At 39.7% G+C, this 23029-nt stretch overlaps 1 protein-coding gene across 1 annotated transcript; it reads left to right on the plus strand.

Moving 5' to 3' along the window:
* Nucleotides 1-359: 359 nt before the first annotated feature.
* On the plus strand, nucleotides 360-16767 carry npc1 (Niemann-Pick disease, type C1). Its single transcript, XM_034703596.1, has 25 exons — nucleotides 360-523; nucleotides 3752-3880; nucleotides 4036-4142; nucleotides 4457-4602; nucleotides 4852-5019; nucleotides 5262-5511; nucleotides 5638-5720; nucleotides 5816-6186; nucleotides 6322-6548; nucleotides 7093-7193; nucleotides 7749-7851; nucleotides 7950-8139; nucleotides 8418-8600; nucleotides 8775-8889; nucleotides 9886-10013; nucleotides 10263-10397; nucleotides 10559-10648; nucleotides 10880-11070; nucleotides 11259-11374; nucleotides 11857-11986; nucleotides 12153-12338; nucleotides 13145-13376; nucleotides 14333-14446; nucleotides 14807-14969; nucleotides 15065-16767. Exons 1-25 carry the CDS (start codon nucleotides 428-430, stop codon nucleotides 15145-15147), a joined length of 3837 nt encoding a protein of 1278 aa, XP_034559487.1. The 5' UTR covers nucleotides 360-427; the 3' UTR covers nucleotides 15148-16767.
* The last annotated feature ends 6262 nt before the right edge of the window (nucleotides 16768-23029 follow it).

The raw sequence follows: 23029 nt of genomic DNA on the forward strand, positions 1-23029 counted from the left end.
CTTTTCGCACATGTAAAGTAAAATGTTTCAGTGCTTGCTAATTGAACTGATTGATTGTGTTTATTTTGTATAACTATTTCTATATAAATATATATAATATTTTTTTCTATTTTACTTTTACATGATCGAAATAAAGACATCAAATAAATAAAAATCCAATATTTGACCTGGAGTATCTATCCTTTGACTTGTGTAATTAGTGAAAGTAATGATGCTGTGTACTTTGTCCACCACTGTTGGAGACCAACAGAGATGAACACAATGCAGATCATTGTTGTTACATGATTTCAAAGTGTAGTGCGCCCTCAGCCTCGCTGGGTGGCAGCACTGAGGCATCCGTCGGTCCCCGCCCAAAACAAACAATCCGACGAAGAAGAAACCAACAACAAGATATGCGAAACTTTAACTGAGCTGTCACTTCGTTTGGATGTCTTCAGTAAGAGGGATGGGATTCTTACCGAGGAGAAGCTTTATATGTGTACTTTCCCTCATCGTTCTCCTGTCGGAGGGACATTTCCGATGGGTAAGTGTGATTCAATATCGGCGTTCTCGTGACAGAAACATGACTCAGCTCGGTCTGATGTTGATCCGAGGCGGCTAGCGAAAATAACACTGAGTCCAGATGAGCTCTTCAGGGTTTAACCTCCTTCTACACAGGTTACAATCAGCGTTAGACACTAATTGGCTTAGTAGTGGTCCATATATAGCTGTAGTTAGCATGATTGTCCTCGTAGATCACGGTCTGTTCCGTAACGTTGTCGAAAGTGGATGAGATGTTAGCTGAGGCGTCCCTGAGAGACTGACAGTGATGGTACAGGTTGTATCCTGGAGACTTCGCTGGATCAAATGAAGCTTTACTTTAACTAGGTTGGGAAACTAGAAGAGGTATAAAGAAGTAATTTCCATAAGGTACAAGGAGGAAGACAAGTGTTTAGAATCATGAGTTTGCTTTTGATTGTAGGTGTAAGTATGAAGATAGGAGATGAAGATTTGTTTAGTGGGAATGCTCTCGTAAAATGCTAGATAATAGTGAATAAAGTGAAATGATTAAATAAGTTTTCACTTCTTCAAACTCCTTTGTTATTATCATTATTTGTATTATTTTAATCATTATTATCTAAACTATTGTTTTAACATGTATTTATTTATCTTATTTATTTCTTGTGTTCATCTGATCTTGTTCACTCTACCTTATTTTTAACTTTTCTTTCCACTCTTACTTATTTTATTAATTTTACTGTACTGATTTTCTTTTTTTTTTTTTTAAGTATTTCCTTTTTTTAATCATGCCTTTTATAATTTTACCATTGCTGTTGTTTTCTTACTGTCTGTTATTCTGTGAAGCTCTTTGGGCTACGTGTTTTTATGTATGAAAGGTGCTATATAAATAAAGTTGAGTTGAGTTTTCACACATGTAACGTAAAATGTTTCAGTGCTTGCTAATGGAACTCATTGATTTTGGGGTTTTTGTATAACTATTTCTTCTTTTTTACTTAGTATGTTTTGTTTTCTATTTTACTTCTACATGTTCAAAATAAAAGACATCAAATCAAATCAAAGTAAATCTAGGTCTAGATAAATATGTTCAAGAAAATCTATCGTCTTACCACCAACATAAACGTTGCTTTCTCTTTAAACTGGGATAAAAACACAGAATTTATTATAATCCACACAGTCCTTGGTTTTTATTCAGCAGGTGTACGTGTAACTCAGTCAATCAAAGTAGACTCTGCTGTCAATGCTTATAACATGAAATCAAGCAAGTAACATGCTTGTTTTGATTATCACTAAAAGATCAGCCCTAAGCTAAAGATGGGCATAGAGGTGTAATACACAAGATCTACCTTTATAACATACTGACACATTCATCCTGCTCTGTAGTGTAGGGGTTCCCAAAGTGTGGTGTGGTACCCCCTGGGGGGTCTCAAGACACAAATGGGGGGTAGTGAGATGACCTCCAGAATGTTTTTTAAAATTATTTTTTTATCTAAAAATAGTACATTTTACCCATTATAGTAAAAATATAGACAAAAATACTAGCTAACTTTGAAAATAGAAAATGTAATGAGTTTTCTGTCTTTCTTTTTGCCAGATGACTCCTAAGTTTAGGGTTAGTGAACAGTTAATTATCAAAAGCATCAGTAGCAGTAGGTTAATAACGGCACAGTAAACACAGACACATGCTCATATAGGTAGGCTAATTTTCTGCAGACCAGATAAATGAAGCCACATTAAATCCCTCTGAGGGACAGTGGGGGTCACAAGACTTTGGCACCAATATTTTGGGGGTCGCTGGCTGAAAAGTTTGGGAACCCCTGCTCTCTTATTGCACAGTGGATGGTGAATAGGTTATTCCAGAACACAGCAGAATAAAGGCTCCCAGCTCTTGGTGTTTGATCTGAGTTAATCAGATACAATCAGTCAGTTTTCATTATTAGCAGTTTCTCCCTCTGATCTTATGGCTTCATTGTTTGCACCCTTATTCATGAGGTAACTAGGTCATTCAGTTTTTTTTCATAGAACTGCATGAAAATGTCCTAAAACGCATGATCTGACTGTGGTTGATTATTATAGTTGCAAGATAAGATGTCAGCATCCTGATAAAAACAACAAGGATGTAAGATTAGTCAAATATTGACTTTGCAAAGCATACTGAGAGGATTTGAGAGAAACTTGCATACAAGCATGCTTCTTTTGTGGGTCTCGGGGTCACACATCAGCTTAGTGAGTCTCATAAACCACTTTAAACAAATCTTGCAGGTTTCTGCTTCTCTCTTAATAAAAAGAAAATCCTCTTACAACAAGTTCTGAGGCTTGCCAGTTGACTTGGGGCGGTTTTCCCGGTCTGCTGTTAGGGGGTAATGACATACGAATGCTGCTCTTGAACTTCGATGCACAAAGCGCAAGTAGGACAGAGCGAAACACTGTGTCCACTCATAAAACAGTCTGTAGAGTAAGTGAATTAACTTCCTCAAGCACTCCTCTCGACTCAGACCACGTGAGAGCTTTGATGCTGAATAGACGGATCACAGAAAGCTCTGACTGCAGACGCTCACACTGGTTTCGACATGTATTGAACATGTGTAGGAAACAGCTGTTCTTTTTCTCACACATGTAACATTTAAAATAAAAGTTTCAACTTATCCCACTGAGCTTGGTTGTAGCTGTAACAACAGTGAGCAAGTGTTGTTCTGTTACCATAGATATCTGACAGCAGTTCTTCTTTTTCTGCCCTGTTTTATGTAATATGACAAATTAGTCAGTAACACATCACTGTGAGGGGCATGACTTAAACATCTTTTTTTATCTAACAAAGCTCACTCTTTTCATGCAGGTTCATAAAGAAGAAGTGAGATTATTGTTTTTAGACTTTCTAAGCATGAGACACCAGAAAGACAGGATGAGACACACACACGGGTTTTATGTGCTGAATGTAAAAGTTAAAGTAAAAAGAGGTTACTTTTAATTTCAGATCAGAATGTTTGCGTTTACGAGGAGCCGAAACCAAGCAGCCAAGAGGAACTCTGTGTGTTTGGGCTCTCAGTTATAGATGTGTTTGTAAGACCTTGCTCTTGATCTTACTTGATTAAGTAGAAGGTATCTTCTATCAGTGAGAAGATTCAATAGACTCTACTGAGAAACAGATAATCCACAAGCAGGCGAGCACCCTGAAACAATAAAGCCAGATGGATTGACTCTGTGAACACACTGCACAAGTAATCACTGCGTGTTTTTGTTGCCTTTCTGCCAGGTTGAGGCGCAGCACTGTGTGTGGTACGGGGAATGTGGAGAGTCGGAGAAGGTGCCCGGGAAGAAGTACAACTGCAACTACACTGGCCCTTCCATCCCCTTGGCCTCTGAGGGATATGAACTTCTCACGGTACACACAGTCATCTTAACATCTTGGTTAATGCTTCTGCTGACGTTCAAATGCTCAGACGTGTCTTTTGCAACATACTTCTCCTTTTTTTTTTTTTTGCACCGTTCAAAGAATTGAATCAAAGTGACGTCACGGTTTCTGTGTTTGCATTGCAGGAACTTTGTCCTGGATTTGACTATGGAAACAAGAGCCTCTGCTGTGACGCTGACCAGTTACGCACTCTCAAAGGGAGTCTTCAGCTGCCCCTTCAGTTCTTGTCTCGGTATGCATTACCATTATAGCATTAACTAATAAAGCACATGACATGGTTGGGAGGACATTATCATTCCTCTTTAGAGCTCCCGAACAAAAACAAGAGACGATGTTGTCTGTTTAAATCTGTCAAACTCTCAGTGTTGTTGTTCTAACATGCCAGCCTCATATTTGCATGTTCTAAATATGGGTTAAAGACAGACTAACTCATTCACAGTTTTGCATATTTTTCTATCTTTTATCTACCTTAGTGCATTTATCATTTCCTGCTTTTATTATTATGTTATATATCCTTTCTCTTTTTTACAATTCTTTTGTGTTCAGGTGTCCTGCGTGTTTCTTCAACCTGATGAACCTCTTCTGCGAGCTGACATGCAGCCCCAACCAGAGTCAGTTTATGAACTCCACCAAGGTCGATGGTCCCAATGTGGTGGAAGTGCAGTACTATATTGGACAGACATTCACGAATGGTGAGTTCACTGCCAGGTGAAGATTTGAACATGAAAACGACATCTTAACCCACATTGCTTTCGTGGTTTGTTACATCTGCTGCTGTCCTACTTAAAAAAAAATTCACGCTCTCACTTGTGCAAATCTGTGGTTGGCAAACATCTTCCAAGTTCCTTTTTTTGGTCAAATAAAAAAGAGGAACTGGCAGTTTAATGTCACAGATCATACGTTTTTCCCCTAAATAATCAGATTGTGTTTTTTTTTTCCAGCCATGTATAACGCCTGTAGGGATGTCCAGGCACCATCCAGTAATGTGAAGGCATTATCTCTGCTCTGTGGGAAGGATGCAGCTGAATGCAATGCTACAAACTGGATCCAATATATGTTTGATATAAACAATGGGCAGACTCCATTTCCCATCATTCCAATATTCTCAGGTGAACTCTATTGTCCTTATGTTTATAAATGTTTACTTTTTTTTAGATTATACTTTTTATAGCAGTATTTCCTTTTTCACCACAAGTTAACAAATTATATATAATTTATACAAAACCAATTAAAAATAATTAAATAAAAAAAAAAGAAGGTAAACATAAGAAAAAAAACAGAATTAAATAAACATACAGGCACTATATATTATTAATCTACCATGCCGTTTCATGGTGTATCTTCTGTCTAGATGCCCCGGTGGCTGGTTACGATCCCATGAACAACAAGACATACGACTGTACAGAGGGCCTGGAGGACGGTTCAGGACCCTGCTCCTGTCAGGACTGCTCAAAGGCCTGTGGCCCCAAACCTGTGCCTCCCCCTCTCCCCCCTCCCTGGACAATCCTCGGTATTGATGCCATGACTGTCATCATGTGGATCTTTTACGTGGCCTTCCTGCTTGTGTTTATTGGGGCTGTAGTGGGAGCTTGGTGTTACAGGTAAAGGAGTGACTGCCTTTGATTTTAAAATAAAAGTTTCAAGAATGTTTTCACCTCATAAAAGTGAAAAACAAAATCACTGATTGATCTTTGTGTGCTGGGTTGTGTTGTTGTTTGTGTGTACAGGAAAAGGACCATCATGTCTGAGTATGGCCCCATACTTGACAGTAATAACCCACTATCTCTCAACGGTGATAATCCCGGCCAAGGTATGGTAAAGCATCCAAACTGTCTGATTTTGCATTCTCAGTCTTTGGTTATAATGTCACCGCTGCAACTAACTCTGAGTTTTTTTGGTCCTTAGTAAATGCAACCTGCTGTGAAATACTGGGCGAACGCTTCGAGACCATCCTTCGAAACCTCTTCAGCTCCTGGGGTTCCTTCTGTGTCCGGTATCCCTCTGTCGTTATACTGGGAAGCCTGATTCTAGTAGTTGCCTCCTCTAGTGGTCTGGTCTACATGCACATCACCACAGACCCTGTCGATCTATGGTCGTCTCCCAGTAGCCAGGCTCGCCAAGAGAAGGACTACTTCGACAGCCACTTTGGACCCTTCTTTAGAACCGTGCAGCTCATTATTACCACTCCACTCAATAAATCTTTCCTCTACTCCCCGTACTTTGGAGGATCAGATGTCCCGTTTGGTGGCATCCTGGACAAAGAAATCCTGCACCAGGTGGGTTTATATTTTATCATTAAAAAATGATCTGTCACAAAAGAAATGCAGAACAGGACAGAAGCTTTGCGTGTGTGCCTTTTGAAACTATGGGTGAACAAGTTCTTGTTTTTTCCCTCAACCTTAACCAACCAGGTGCTGGACCTGCAGCTTGACATTGAGGCACTTGTAGCCACATACGAGGGCGAAACTGTCACCATGAAAGATCTCTGCTTGGCTCCACTGGCCCCGTACAATACCAACTGTACCATCCTGAGTGTGCTCAACTACTTCCAGAATAGCCATGCTGTGCTGGACCACATTATAGGAGACGACTTCTTTGTCTATGCTGACTTCCACAGCCACTTCCTCTACTGTGTCAGGTGATTGTTTTCTTCTTCTGAAGCTGGTTCAGTTTCTTGTTTTTACTTTTCAAAAGACGAACCAACAGGCTGGCACTCAAATTGGTATACCTTACTTTATATCTTTCCCCCAGACAGAGAGGTCCATATCAGCAGAAAAAACATAATAAAAGATATAGACAACAACACATTCATCTTAACTCTCTGCAGAAATCTGTTTCTGGTTCTTGGTCTGGGAAAGTAGCAACACTAAAAAGGTGCAAGAAAATATCGTGTGCTCAAACACCTGCAGTTCACGAGGATCTGTTTTCACGAGATGCTGCTATCTGCAATTTATAGGGTCGTCTTAAAATAGCTGCATCATACTTCCTCATTGATTGTCATGCAGTTTGTTCTCTCTGATTTTGACTGTAGGATGGTTGTGGCTCAGCACGCTATCTAAACACAGTCTGTTTCCCATTCAATTGCACAACAATAAGATCAGATTGCAGAAAACTTTTAGGAAGAATTGGGTTGATTTGGGAACATTTTTCAGGCCATTAACTGCTTCTCTTTTCTTCCGCAGTGCACCAGCATCCCTCAATGACACCACCCTTCTCCATGACCCCTGTTTAGGCACATATGGCGGGCCCGTCTTTCCTTGGCTGGCCCTCGGAGGTTATGACGGTGAGTGATTAAAACCTTCAAAACATGTGCCGAGAGATAGAAAACAGAGCAGTTTTTCCATCAGCAGCAGTTACATAAACACTTTACAATCTCAGTATGAATTATTTCATAACCCTAAGAACTGAAACACTTTGTTTTATGGGTCAATGAACTTTTATACATTATCCTGCTGAATGTTGCAATGTTGATCCAGGACTGTCTTAAGCAACAGCTCACATGAAGCAATTTTAAATCAGCTAGTATTGAGATTGAGCCACAATTTGTGGCATCAATGAAGTGTTTATAATTATGATGATAACTTAATTATTTGTGTGTACAAACTCTCTTTCCTAGTAATCATCACAAGTAAATCATGAAGTGCTTTTTTATCTTCTATTTATTAGATGAGCTGCCATGCTTTTCAAGAAAATTGTATCTATGCTTTTTCTTCCTGTCCACAAAAGGAGTGCTGAGCTGCCACCTTATCACTCTTTCACAATGTGACTGATAAGCAGCTCTTGTTTGAGTCTTGACCTCGCTTTTAAAATAACTGCATTTTCTTATTCTGCATTCCAGAGACAAACTACAACAACGCCACTGCTTTAGTGATCACATTCCCCCTCAACAACTACATGAACGACTCAGTCAAGATGGGCAAAAGTCTGGCATGGGAGAAAGAGTAAGACAACAATCTGTGTTTTTAACATTCATCACAGAGCGGGAAATACTGCTACCGGTGGCTAAGCTAGCACTCATTCAATTTCTTTTTGTGTGCAGGTTCATCAGCTTCATGAAGAACTTCAGCAACCCCAACCTGACTATCGCTTTCAGTGCGGAGAGAAGCATCGAAGACGAGTTAGACAGAGAGAGCGACAGTGACATCAGCACCATAGTGATCAGCTACGCCATCATGTTCATCTACATCTCACTCGCTCTGGGTCACATCCAGAGCTTCAGGAGAGTCCTGGTGAGAGCCACAGCACCAATCCATTGACAGACTCTTTCCTTCACAATGTGTCTTACATTGTTTCAGCTCCACGTGTCTGTTAACCCATATCTGAAATATTTTAAGCATTGCGCAATACAGCTCCTCGTCTCCGCCTGTGACACAAGAGCTTGTAAAAATGATTCAGTTAAACTTGTGGAACAGGTCTGACAACTTCTTGCTACTCAAGCAGAAAAGAGAGCAGCAGAAGGGAAGACCATGTCTGATCCTCTATCTCTCGTGTTTTTTTGCCCGTACAGGTGGACTCAAAGATCTCTCTGGGTATAGCAGGTATCCTGATTGTGCTCAGCTCTGTGTCCGCCTCTCTGGGGATCTTCAGCTACTTTGGTATACCCCTCACCCTCATTGTGATCGAGGTCATTCCTTTCCTGGTGCTGGCTGTGGGAGTGGACAACATCTTCATCATAGTGCAGACGTATCAGGTAGCCTAGATTCACCCAGTCGATACATTATCACCCACTGCTTATGATCTTTTAATAAAATCACTTGTACTTATATTTTCTCATATGAGCTTTTGCTTCTCTTTCAAAGGAGATCTTGATCTCAGTAACTGATGAGTTGTATTAAAAAGACTTCAATATTTTATTCCCTCACAGAGAGATGAGCGGATGCCACAGGAGGAACTGCACCAGCAGATTGGCCGTATCCTTGGTGATGTGGCCCCCAGCATGTTCCTCTCCTCCTTCTCTGAGACAGTGGCCTTCTTCCTGGGTAAATTCTCCTACATAAACACAGACAGTGGCACTAGATCATAAAATTATTCCACATTTAAATCAACTTAACTTTATTTAAATAGCACTTTTCATACACAAAAGCATGTAAACCAAAGTGATTCACAACAAAGGAGGAAAAAAAGATATATGGATCGCAACAGTTAAAATAATAAAAATATAAAAATAATTTGAATAATTTGAAAACATTATTTAAATAAATAGATTAAAATAGTTTAATAAATAGAAGTCAGAAAAATCAATTAAAATAAGTAAAATTTGAATAAAACTAAATAAATACCAAAAAATAAAAGTATTGAGATGTCAATAAAAACGTTGACTTAACTCTTCAAAGCCATTTTTTAAAACATCAACTCAAGTCAATTTTATTTATATAGTCAATTTAAAACAACCAGTGTTGGCCAAAGTGCTTTACAAGGGAAAAAGGACAAGAAGAAAACAATAAACAACACAACATATTTATATAAAAAAGAATAATAAAGTGAAATCTGTTGGGAAATTAATGTTCTCATCTCGAGGAGAAGGCCAGAGACAAGAGATTGGTCTGCAGTAATGATGTAAAACATTCAATTGTGTGGGGCTGATCGTATCCAAAGTGGTTAGCTATTCCAGAGATGGGGGCAGCAATTGCAAAGGCTTAATCACTTTTTAGGTGAGTTTTAGGCACAATGGAAGCCAATGGTAGGTCTTACATCTTCTTTTAAAATCAGAGAGTTTGCTGTTTTAACATCCAAAGGCAGAGATAAAAACAGAAAGCTCTCTCTCTAGTTCCTGTGTAAGACACATGAGGAATGTTTTAAAAGGAAGCATTCGAGGACCTCAGTGATCTGACTTGAACATAAAATGATAGAAGATTTGCAATATATGGAGGTGCAAGAAGTTGAAGTGCAGAAAATTGTTCCCGTTTACAGAATTGGTCCTGTAGCTACAAGAAGTGCACATGTAAATTAAACTGTTCACTTGTCTCCGTCTGTAGGAGCGCTGTCCAACATGCCCGCCGTGAGGACCTTCTCCATGTTTGCTGGCTTGGCTGTTTTTATTGATTTCCTGTTGCAGATCAGTTGCTTTGTCAGCTTGCTCGGCTTGGACGCCAGAAGACAGGAGGTGAGACTGGTGGTTACTTACATGATGAGACTTGATGTGTTTCAGAGGGCTGACAAAATGTGAGTTTTTTACGAATAGAATTTTACTTCTTTCAAATGCCTTGCACAAGCTTCATGTAACGGATAGATCTGCAAAGAAAGTGCAGAGATTGTTTGCAGTCAGTTCTCACCTGTAGGTTCAGGAAGCTCTCAATGATCACACCTCCAAATCAGTCACTCACTTTGCAACTGCTTTTTTTTTTTTTTAAAGGCGAGTCGACTCGACATCCTCTGCTGTGTGAAGCTGCCAGAAGGACAGGAAGCAAAGACAGACAGCTTCCTCTTCCGGTTTTTCAAGAAAGTCTATGCTCCATTCATTCTCAAAGAGTGGGTGCGACCAATCATAGTGAGTATCTCAGAGACACTGCAAGCCATGCACATCTGTCTTTAGAGATTTCGTCACCCTCTAATGTTAGACTATCATGTTGATGCACTGAGCTGGATGTATCTGTGACATTGAGAAGGAATAAACTGGTTGTTGATGATTTTGTATTTCTCTATTTTTAGGTGGCAGTGTTCGTGGGGATGCTCTCCTTCAGTATTGCTGTAGTGAATAAAGTAGAAATTGGACTGGACCAGAAACTCTCCATGCCTGATGTGAGTCTTCTTTCAGTTCCTGGTTGCCACAGTGTGCTGCATCCAACTTCTTAAATAGATGTCTGAAGAGAAAAATGGTTCTCTTTTTTATGTTTTATGTTTTTCAATGTTTATGTAAGAAATCCAACAAGCTAACTCTGTTCAGAATAATAATCCCATGCTGTGTTTGTTTGAATTTCCATATATTACACTGTTACATCATGTTTTTCTAATCGTCTGTTTCTCCGTTAGGACTCCTACGTGCTGGACTACTTCAGGAATCTGAGCAGGTACCTCCACACTGGAGCTCCAGTGTACTTTGTGGTGGAGGATGGTTTGAACTACAGTAGCCCAGAGGGTCAAAATGTAGTGTGTGGAGGAGTGGGCTGTAACAATGACTCTCTGGTCCAGCAGGTCTATGCTGCCTCTCTCATCAGCAACTAGTAAGTCTCTCATGATGATGAACAGATTTCTTTTAAGTCACATGAAGCATGCAGCATATATTCAAATAGAGCCAGGCCTTAGCTTTGGAGATTTGGGAGTTTAAATCCGGCAACAGGACCTAAACTTGTCTATACCTACCTTTCATTATGTGATCTATTCACTTCATTTTCCCCCTTTACTCTTTCAGCACAACCATCGCCTTCACACCGTCCTCTTGGCTCGATGACTACTTCGACTGGGTGAAGCCTCAGTCCACCTGCTGTCGATACTACAACACCACCGGAGCTTTCTGCAACGCCTCAGGTACAATTTTATCAAATGTCAACAAGCCTTGGTGCTTTGCTTCACAGTCTTTATATTTCAAAAGCTGCTGTTTGACATCATTTCCACATGACACCCTTGTTTTCATGCACAACACGCAGGGCTGATAGCTTTTCAGGACACAATGCAGCAAAAGCAGTGAGGAATTCAGTGCAGTAGGATTTATTTAAAAAAAGGTGCAGTTTCAGGGAAATTGTGCACATAAACAACTTTTTGCTTCAGCTTTTAAAAAATGTATGATCTAATAAAGTACGATTTTACTCCAGTTACTTCTGTTGTTCAGGCTCAGAATAGTACAAAAAAAAGTTCTTTATTCAGGAGTAACTTTTATGTCTTAAAGTGCATGTTTGAGGTCATTCTATCCGTTTGTTTTCACTCCATTGCTTTGTCTTGGAGCAATTTGTTGTTGTTTTTCCCATCCTGTTGTTTTAATGGACGGTTATATCCCTGATCCCGTTCTCCAGTGGTGAATCCCTCCTGTGTTCACTGTCGGCCTATGACTCCCAGTGGGAAGATGAGGCCAGAAGGAGATGACTTCATGCGGTTTCTACCCATGTTTCTGTCAGACAATCCGAACATCAAGTGTGGAAAAGGGTAATTTTACAGCCCAGCTGAAATCTTTTTATTACAAACACATGACACGACTCTGAATTACTTTCACTTCAACTTCTTTTTCTTCTGTATTAAAAAGTATTCCATCACAGTTTTGCTGCAGTTGGTAAATCCCCCTCTTTTTGTTTCTTTCTCAATGTTCCTTCAGTGGTCACGCAGCTTATGCAACAGCAGTGGACCTCTATCCTGAAAAGAAGGGGGTTGGAGCAACTTACTTCATGACTTATCACACAATCCTGAATGATTCCCCTGACTTTATACACGCTTTAAAAATGGCCCGAAACTTGGCTCACAATATCAGTCAGTCCACGAACCACAAAGTGTTTGCCTACAGGTAAGTCCTGCTGTACAAGTTGTTCTGTTGCTCTGAGTATTAAGATGTTTAAGTCACAATAAATGTTGCCTTTATGAAAATAATGATGTGCACATAGTTTCCAGTGTGAAGTTTTCTGAGGTGAAATACTTGTGAGAGAAGTTCTGCTTGTTTTGAACTCAAGGTTCAAGGGTATTCGAGAAGTGGGTCATAGATAAGCATACAGCAAAGAAAACATAATAAAAACCCCAGACACTGAAATACTCTGAATGGACCTTGTTACCTGGAAAAATGAAAGAAGTGAGAATAAGTGGATTTAGAAGTCCCAGTTTAAAAAAGAGAGTGAATACTGGAGCAGATCAACACACCTAGTTATAAATAACAAAGTGAAAACTACAGAAGAGGATTAGGGACACTGAAAAAAAAATGTTTGGTGGGCAGGCGAGCAAAAAAAAATTTAAAGTGTAATTTTATTTAACATTCTGAGATTAAATTTGGAATTCTGACTTTTTCTCATTAGACATAAAAAAGTTCAAATTTTGGAGGGCAGACAAGAACAAAATTTTGTTGTATTTTTTGTTAAATTCTGTGATTAAGGAAGAATTCTGAAGAAAAAAAGTCTGATTTCTGAGATTTACGTCAGAAGTCTGTCTTTTCTCAGAAAAGATGAAAAATTGTTTTTCCTCTATTGCCCTAAAAATTGTTTTGTAGTGCCAAATCCTCTTCCGTAGAAAATAGTTGCATATATCAGCCACATTTTTTTCTAGACCCCAGCTATCAAATTTTTACAGACAATGTTCACTAAAATAGATCTTCTTCCTCTGCAGCATCTTCTACGTCTTCTACGAGCAGTATCTCACCATCGCGTATGACACGGCTCTGAACCTGAGCGTTTCGCTGGCATCCATATTCGTGGTGACGACGGTGTTGCTGGGATTCGAGGCGTGGTCTGCCATGATGGTCAGCATCACCATCGGCATGATCCTTGTCAACATGTTCGGCGTCATGTGGCTGTGGAACATCAGCCTGAATGCAGTCTCTTTAGTGAACCTGACCATGGTGAGAAGCAACATGGATCACACATTGCTGCTTATATTTCAAAAAGTGTCTCATGTACCATAAGATAAACATCAAGTTGTAGATAAGAAGGGATTATTTGGTTTTGAAGGAGAATTATTCAGTGTTCTTAATTTATTTTATGGCAGGTGAGTGTAACCATTATGGATTACATTGTGTGCTGAAGTTTTAATTGGGCACAGAATTTTTAAAAGCTACTTATTTTATAACTGGACCCTGACTATTGAACAGTCTGATCACCTGATGAGAGAAAAAAAATCTACATTTCTTTTAAATCACTAGTAATTTAAATCAAGTAAGCAATAACTTAAAGTTCAGATACTATGTCTTTGGGGCACTGTTGCCCTAGCGGTATAAGCACGCACCCCATATACAGAGGCTATATCCCTCGTTGCAGATGTCGCAGGTTCGATTCCAGCCTCGACCATTTACTGCATGTCCTCCCCCTCTCTCTACTACCAACATTTCCTGTCTCTCTTCAGCTGTCCTATCCATTAAATGCCAAAATGCTCAAAAACATAACTTAAAAAAAAAAGATACTATGTCTTTTAGTGAGTGCTGAAATAACGAGTCATCATGTTTAAACTCTCTTTAGAAGTATTTTTAAAGATTTTTTGGTGAGCCTATAAGAGACAGAACGTACGTTACTGTTTAATCACAGATTGTATCTTTAACCTCGGACTTGTTTGCTTACTGGCTGGTGGTGTCATGTAGCAAACCCTTCAGGACTTTGAACTCACAGTTTCAATTTGTCCCAAAGTTTCCCCACCTGCTTCAGAGAATTAATGTCGCAATCATCAGCTGTTATGAACCTGCTTTACATCTCACCTGTAGAACATTCAGCTCAGGACTTCAGGATAAAAACATTTATTTACTCTGTTTTATTCCAGCTCTTCTTTGTTATGGTGCTGACTTTATTCCCCTGTTCTCTGTTGCAGAGTTGTGGTATCTCAGTGGAGTTCTGCAGTCACATTGTGCGAGCTTTTTCCATCAGTGTGAAGAAGAACAGGGTGGAGCGAGCGGAGGAGGCTCTGGCTCACATGGGCAGCTCTGTAAGTTTAACTTTACCTCTGACCATTTTCTTTCTGAACATAAGTAAATAAGGAGCTTTTGGGGTTCAAGGAGTCCTTTTGTGTGTGCTAGAAATGCAAACTATAAACAGAATTCATAAATCTGCTGTAGCTCAGAAAATAAGTCCTGAAATTTAAAGTTTTTCTAATACAAACTTTTTAAATAATTTAGGTAGAGCTTGTTTCCGTAGCATCACACTGCAGTGAATAATAAACCAATTGGAAACCATGATGATGATGATGACAGAGTTTCGTTACAGCTTGCAGACTCGTAGTATTAAAGATCTAAAGTGGTCGTCCTTACATGACATGACATTACACAACACTGTTTTCTCTCCGCAGGTGTTCAGTGGAATAACACTAACAAAGTTTGGAGGGATCCTGATCCTAGCACTCTCTAAGTCTCAGATCTTCAAGGTCTTCTACTTCAGGATGTACCTGGCCATAGTGTTGCTGGGGGCCACACACGGCCTCATCTTCCTCCCTGTCCTGCTCAGTTATATCGGTCAGTATTCTAACAAAAAGATAATAATGCAAGATTTAAGCATTGAAGTCCTTACAGTTTGGATTTCATGTTCTTTATTGTTGTTTTTATTACAGGTCCTTCGGTGAACAAAGCAAAGGCATTTGCTGCGAACAAACGCATTGCCGGCACAGAAAGGGAGCGCCTCCTCAACTACTAGCGGGCCGGTTTGGACAACGAACAATGAACTAACTATTAGACTGTGTGGGTGTGAGTGCGAGCCGTCTCTGTGATTACTGACACACTCATCATCATCATCATCATCGCTGCCGCTACTATGCACGGATTTAACTCAGGAATATACTCGTGGAGAGGTGTGCCGGAGGCCTTGTCAGACTGCAAACTTATATTGATTTTCCTCAAGAAGACTTTGGACCCCCGACATTTCACCTCTCCTCCCCCCTCCCCCTCTTTATCCTCACACTACAGGACAAGCCCAATTTCAGTATTTTGAAACTTGAGCACCCAACCCATCACAGAAGAAAAACTTGTGTGACAGTGTGGAAGTAGGAGAAACAAGGCGGCAAACATCGGTCAGTGGACAGACTCTCAGCCGGCTACATATGCTATGAGATATTTTGATTTGGGAAAACTCTAAAGGGTTAAACTGGTCGTTATTTTCATGTTTTTTTTAAGGATGAAACTGAGATATAGAAAGACAGCTTTTGAAAACAGGACTTTTGTAGAACTTTTTGGTATTATGACTAAATGACGCATTGAAGCTAACAGACAGAAAAATGATATAGGCCCTTATAGACTGGCATTAACATGTATCATATCTGGGACTAATATTATGAAGCAGGCTAGCTGGTTGCAGTATTCTCACCTTGCATTGATGCACAGCTTTTAAATATTTGGAAAGCACTGTTGGAGTCCAGCTCCTTAGATTTGAATGACCTTTGCTTGAATGCTTAAAGAGGAATTGTAGCCCCTTATTTCTTTGACAGCGTTTATAAAAAAGCTATAAGGCAATGGTCTCTGCAGTCCTAGAACTTTAACACTGTGCATCTTAGGTATTCCACACTGCTCTTAAAGCTGCATCATGCCTGGTCTGCTGCACTGCTGTGCATATCTCTCTCTCTCTCTCTCTCTCTCTCTCTCTCTATCTCTCTCTCTCTTAAAAACACTCACAGCAATAACCCAAGTGTGTCTTCTCAGACACGTGACATGTTGATGCCAGGTTTATAGGGTGCCATCATCCTATATACGGTTTTACACTCGAGTGACTGAAACTTTGCAGTTACTGAACTTTGTTTTGTTGCACCATGAGATGAAACTAAATGTTTAACTGTAGATAGCTCACCAGGACTGATTCAGATTTATAACTTTGTCATGTTGAAAACTGTTAAATAACTGGATAACGGTAAAGTCCAGACCTTTTCATTCTTAGGCATTAAGTTATTATATTTTTATTTTTATTATTAACATTTTGTTACCATGCTTTGCTGTTCACCTTTTACTTTGACCCAGTTGGTACAAAATCTTTTACCTGAACAGCAATGGTCCTCGTTTTTAAACCCCCTCCTCCCCCTTTTTTCTTTTCTTTAGATGCGGTAAAAATGTTGTTACTGCTGAGAAATGAAATCATGGATGTGAGCATTTGTTTATCGGCTACTAATAGAACAAGTTGTCTCATGAATGATGCAGAAATGTGTCTGTTAACAGTGCTGTGCATTGACATGGACAAATCGTCTCTGACACTGAGGAATGTGATTGTGGGGAAAAAGTCTTTAGTTTTTAACTATTTTAACACATATTAAACTCTTCTCAGATTTTTGAACATGTTTGTCTTGATCTTCTTTTTGGATGTTTGTCTTTGAATGTTTTCTTTGTCCTTCACAGATTAATTTGACTGAGAGAAAAAGGTTCTAGTTAAATGTAAAAAGTCACTCCAAACATCTTTTTCATTCCTCAAAACTTTTAAGAGAAAATTGTCCTCTTTTTTTAACCATCATTGTGTGTTTCTTGAAGGTAAATCTAACTGCAGTGAATTCCTCTGAAGCATAAATAACACACACTGAAGTTGAGATTGTTCAGTCTGGCCACAGTGTGGCGCCTGGATCTATCCTTGTAGCTCTGCCTGCATCACGCTCTCTCACTAATGTAGTGGGAGTGACCTAATTCATGTTCCTTGAAGAGAAGCAGTAGTGCCAGGCTTTTTGCATAGTCTTTAAATTACATTTCTGCAGGGGGACAAAAATTTTGAAACACCAAGTCCTCAGAGCATCTGAATGGATCTTGTTGTTCAGTCTCTTAATCTGCAGCTTTTGGACGTGCAGAGCAGAACTTCACAGGCCCATCAGTCACTCACATCCCATCTCTGCCAGTCTCTGCCAAACCCCTAGTTGAGCACTTCCTCGCGGCGAGTGTTGTTGTGTCTGTCTGTCCAGCTCTGTTGTCACACAAACCTCCAACTCATGACTTATTTATCCGCTGCCCTGTGAGAGCCGGGGACTGTTCTTTGGCAGGGAGATTAAAATATTAATTTCCTCTGCAGGTCTGCACTGCTGTCTGCAGGGGAGAACATGCAGGCTGTGAGAGGACTATTATGTAAGATGTGCAAGGCTTGGCTCTCACCAGACTCTAACCTGTCCCTATACTTCATTATGACAGAAAGGCACACACCAACTGCAGAGTGAGGGTGTGGTATCTATAGCTGGAAAAATATACTGTAATTGTCTTTGTTGACAAATGTAAAGGAGGAAAATTAAAACACATAGGTAAGTAAAAACCTGTTAGAGCAGAGACACACACATCAATCACTAAATCCTAATCATCTTTAAAGTTCTCTGGTGAGTTCCGTTACATCTGTTCTTGATGCTCAGTCTTGTGAATATATAGTTTAGACTGTAGAGAGCATGTATTATCCATCCTTCAATCTGCACCGCTTATAGTAATAGAGGTCATGAAGGGGCTGGAGCCAGGGGCGTGACCAGAGGGATGGCTAAGGGTGGCATGGCCCCTCCTTTGAAATCTGATATGCCACCCAAAATCCCAAACCATGAAACTATGATGGGCTTTTTGCCTTGTCAGAGGCTGGAAACATTGCCAATAGATGTCATTTTGACAGTAAGTACTTACAAATTTTAAAGTACTTTACTTGTATTGTGACCTTGTACATACAGTACATCTTCTTTTCAAGTCCTTACAAATTTAAGCTCACCAGATGTATATGTTGCCACAGTACAGGGAAACATTACATCTGTATGGTATTTTAAAAGGAGCAGTTAAAGTAGATATGATGGATGGAGGCCGGGAAGAGTAAACAGATTTCTGTCTTTGTTTATGTGTGTACACGAAACGAAAACTTTTAACTTACATTAAATTCAGTGCACTTTAATGTCATCACTTTCATGTTACCAGACTTCACCACAGAAACGCAGCACTGTGGCAGTAGACACTTCACTTTTTCACTTTACTTTGAGCTGGGGAGCCTAGTGGTGCGTCGGTCCCAAACAACTCAGCTCTCAAAGATACTACGATAATAGGAAGAGGCGTTAAGGAGCTGAAAGACCTCTTGTCTTGGCTGCATGAACTGAATCCACATCAAAAGTCAAACCCCTAGTTGGGTCATCCCAGTCGCACCAACTGACCTAACAAGCATGTTTTTAGACTGTGAGAGGATGCTGGAGTACCTGGAGTAAACCTAGGCATGTATGGGGAGGACTTGTAAACTTCCACATAGAAAGACCTCAACCTAGATTCAAACCAGGAATCTGGTTGGGATGGGAGTTGTAATCCGAGGTGCCTGCCGGGACTTGACTAACTTGTAGATAGACTTTTTTGGGGGGTTAGTTTGAACATATAGGGCACTGGAAACCTAGCTGGGATTAGTTGTATAAAAAAGCTTCTGCTGAGTTCTTTGTGCAACCTGTCTGTTTGTCCTTTTTTTGATAGTCTTGATATCCAAGATTTTGATGTGCAGCTTTTGTTTAGTCAGGAATCCGTTGTGATCCCAGTATACACTCTTTAAAAATAAACACAATCAAGTCTGTGGGTTTTGGGCAGGATGGTGGGTGAGTCTCCTTTCTTTTACCCTGGTAATGTACATTTTAAAGAGATTTGTTGCCACAGCTTGTGATTTGTGACTGTATTGAAAAGATGAAAAGCAAACATTTATATTTTTTGCGTTCCCTTTCTCCTTGAGCCTCCTTGAGCCTCTCCTGTGAGCAATACCCCCTCCCACTGAGTCACCATGAAGCCCAACATATGCTAGATAATTTAGAAACTATAGTATAATCTCCTGCATACGTCATTTAGGATGACTTGTACTGAAATAAATCCTTACATCAGAGTTTGATTTGATAAGCTGAGTGATGCTGTGCATCACTCCCACTGAGCTTCTCCCATCAGAGTGTCAGCAGCCCTGGATTATCTGTCCCTGAAATTGAATTCTTCTTAGATAACAGGACTAATATATAGAAAATAATCCGACAATAATCTTGTTGCTTATGCAGTTCAGAGGCTGTAATTTCAACAGTGGCTGAAACTGAAATAAAAGAATTGAAACGGATGTGGTGAGGAACAGGTAGTTGTGACTCAATACAGAACAGCTGTATGGTTGATGATGTATGATATCTGTACTGTTTGGTTCAGAAATCACAAGGTGATGTAATGTTATTATCAAATTACTTAGCCTGTAAACATGGGAATTTTAGTGACTTTGTTTTGTAAGGGAACTTTTTTATAATAATCCAGATTACACCAAAAGAGCTTCTAAAGTCATTATTTAAAATACTTCAATGAGTAAAATAACTACCAGTGCTTACCTATGAGTGTACAGAATTCAATCCCAAGTTCATGATCACATCTCTCTCTGGAACTTACATGTCGAATGATATGGAGTGTACTCAATGCAAACATGAACTATCCTCACATGTTCTTCCTTTAGTGTGTGCTTCCTCCTTCATTTGTCCTTAACCTGCCCTCGCGGCCTCCACCACACCGACTTTAAAAGTTGATCTGCACGTTTTTAAAACATCCATGAATAAATAAGTGGAAGAGGCGTTTAATGCCCTGTTTTGCGTCACTGGTTTTCTGTTACAGTGGGCTCGGTTGTCTCTGAAATGGACTCTTGGGGTGGAACAAAAGGGATTAGGTGGCCTTGTCAAACATGAGGAGAGGATCAGATTTTCAGGTCCACCTGCAGAGCTTTCCACCACTGACCAAGGAGTGAAAACACAAAAAATACAGAGGAAAGAAGTGTGTAGATGTCCACTGAACAGCTACTGTCAGAACAAAACATGCCTAGACTTTGGGAAAGTTTGAGGAAGTTTTAGGAGGTGCAGTATTGCTAAAGAAGAGAGTGAAGGATGAAAGTTGTAACTATTCCACAGTCCTCAGTGTTGACTACTTCCTTGTTTACAAGCTACTGCAGATGTAGGAAAAGTCCTGAGTCACAGTATCATGACAGGAAAGGGGGCAAAATGCCGTTTCAGCCGAATGTTGTTATTTTAAAGTGAAGGCCAATCGATGGTACACATATTTTCACAATGAGGGTCACTTATGTGCGAGCAGGGCTCAGGAAGGCCTGTCAATAGAGGCCTTTATGAGGTGGCGAGGGGGGAATTAGGCTGTCAATGGAGGGGACTAAGCCACGTATGCCATGTGGCCACGCTTGGCCCCGGGGCCTGTTTGTTTTGATGGCAGCACGAGACTGGCGTGACTGCAGGTCTTGTTTACATTGGATATGTGTCAGGCAGCAAGAGTTCACACTCTGCATGAGAAACTGACCTCTCAGATTGCATCAGAGCTACAAGTGTAAGCCCTTTTCCAGTCAAGGCTTGTGGAGTCACACCTTGTATTGCACTGAAAGGATCAGCTATGACAGCTGGATAATATGAGTTATGCATTTGCAAGACAAAGAAAGGCGTGTTTCAGTCTGAGAGCCAGTCTGAGAAGTGCTGGGTCATGAGTTTGAAAGGCTGAGAACATTAAGGACAAATCACACAAATTCATTATGGACAAAATGTTGATCAGATTTGCAGCATATTAACCAGATAATATAGAGCCTTAAGCAATACAATTTAAATTAATTCAAACATTCCCAAACTTTAAGCAGCATCTTGAAGACCACTAGTGAGCTGGTTCCATGTGATTTTTTCTTAAATTGTAGTGTTGGAAATTAACATGCACTATGTGTAAGGTGATGTTGCTCTATTTTTAAGCACCATATACTACCCCATGCATGTAGTTTACCTTGCAGTAGTATAATTAAATTCCTTCTGAAGTAACTCACGAGTAAGGGATCCCTCAGTTTGTGTGCTTACTCCATTATGTTGATGAATTTCTGAGAGCAGATAGTAGAGATACTACTATGAGTCCAAGTAAATCATCAGGTTTATGATGATTGTATTGCTTATAGGATTATGTGCAGATACTGGAAATATTCATATTTAAATTTTGCCCATGACCAAACGTGATAAATAAAACTTGTCTGTATGTTGACTTTGACATGACTTGTGTTCATGCAATCACAGAAACCTTCAGTGAGGAACTGTCTCAGTCAAATGGACTCATTGTTCAGCCAGGAGTGGAGCTGCAGGAAGTTGGAGAACTAGCCCAACCAGGACACAAGTTCACATGGATGAGACTAACCTGAAGTACTTCAGTGCAACAGCATTACAGGAAAGAAATCAAGAAATACTTTATAGTAAGTGAGTGGTCTTGCTCACCCTGTAGGGATTCTAATTCACAAAGCCACCTATTCACTGAACATTACCTCACTTATACCCAGCTATCAATTGAAATTTGATGCTAAATATGATTGAAACTGAAAAAGACATAAGGGCTACAGAGTGGAGACAGTTGAGAGGTTATTAAAGGAAATAAAAAACTTGAAACCCTTAAATGGAACGCTAGATGTAATGATACAGATTAAGCAGGAAAGGGAACTCAATATCAAATTTACAACAGATGAATGGCTTAACATGTATGAAATGGGTCACAACAAATTCAAGGACATGGAGTTTGAACCGGCTCCCTCATCACACCTGAACAAAGAGAAGAGAAACTGTTTTGAAACAACCATGTTGGCAGTTATGAGGAAATAGGGCAAATCATACGCACATCTTTTGGGAATGTAGGAGCATTTTGGGATATGTAGTAGCTAAGGAATGTGAAGTTATGTACCTTGGAAATATAAGTGACTGTGTCACTGATAATGAGCGATACTTAACAAGATTAGACTAAATGACTTCCAGACTTAGACAGAGGAAATGTTTTTAGCAGTAAATGGAAGAAATGGATGATTTATGACAATGTCAAATGTTTATAAAGTGACTGATAAACATCAAGATACTGGATCTGCATCCCCCCTTCTTTAATAATGGACTCCTGTGACCATGGCTGTTTTAAGTTTATTTTGTCAATTAAACACAAATAAAAATCTATAATATTTTTTTTGTATCCACAAAAAAAAGTAAACATCAAAGTTAAAAGGTATTGATCAAAAGTTAATTTTATTGGTTCAAAAATTATTTATTTATCCAGCTAGAAAATATTCCCTCAGGTTCCATGGTTGATTGCACTTCTTTGGTAACAGTATATTCTTATCAGCCTTACACCCAGCATTAAACTTTTCCTTCATTGTAAAGTCAAAACATTAGTATTTCTATTGTGATTTTGAAATGATGCATAAAGTGACTGCAGCACCACCTGATTAAGCTCTAGTGCTCTAGTGCCCTGTCACTTTTAAAGTCTGTTGACATTTCTTTTCCTAACACTGTGTTTAACCTCCTTCACTGTTTCTTGCGCCTCTTCTTCTTCTCTTTGCTTCGGACTGGTCAGCCATTAACAACAAATTTAAAGTGATTTTACAGTAAATACATTAAGAGTTATATTAAAAATATTCTCCATGTTGTTTTTAAATGCTACTGGAAGTTAACATTTCTTGCTACAGTGCTGTGAGATCAGGTCAGCCCTGGTGTCTCTTTTGCTGATCTCTGTTGTTGTGGAGTTTTGACCAATCAGAATCAAGTATGTAACACAGCTGGGTGATAAGACAGATTAAATAAATGAAGGTTTCTCTCTGAAGAGTGGTG

This window comes from Notolabrus celidotus, chromosome 15, assembly GCF_009762535.1.
Source record: "Notolabrus celidotus isolate fNotCel1 chromosome 15, fNotCel1.pri, whole genome shotgun sequence".
NCBI lineage: Eukaryota > Metazoa > Chordata > Actinopteri > Labriformes > Labridae > Notolabrus > Notolabrus celidotus.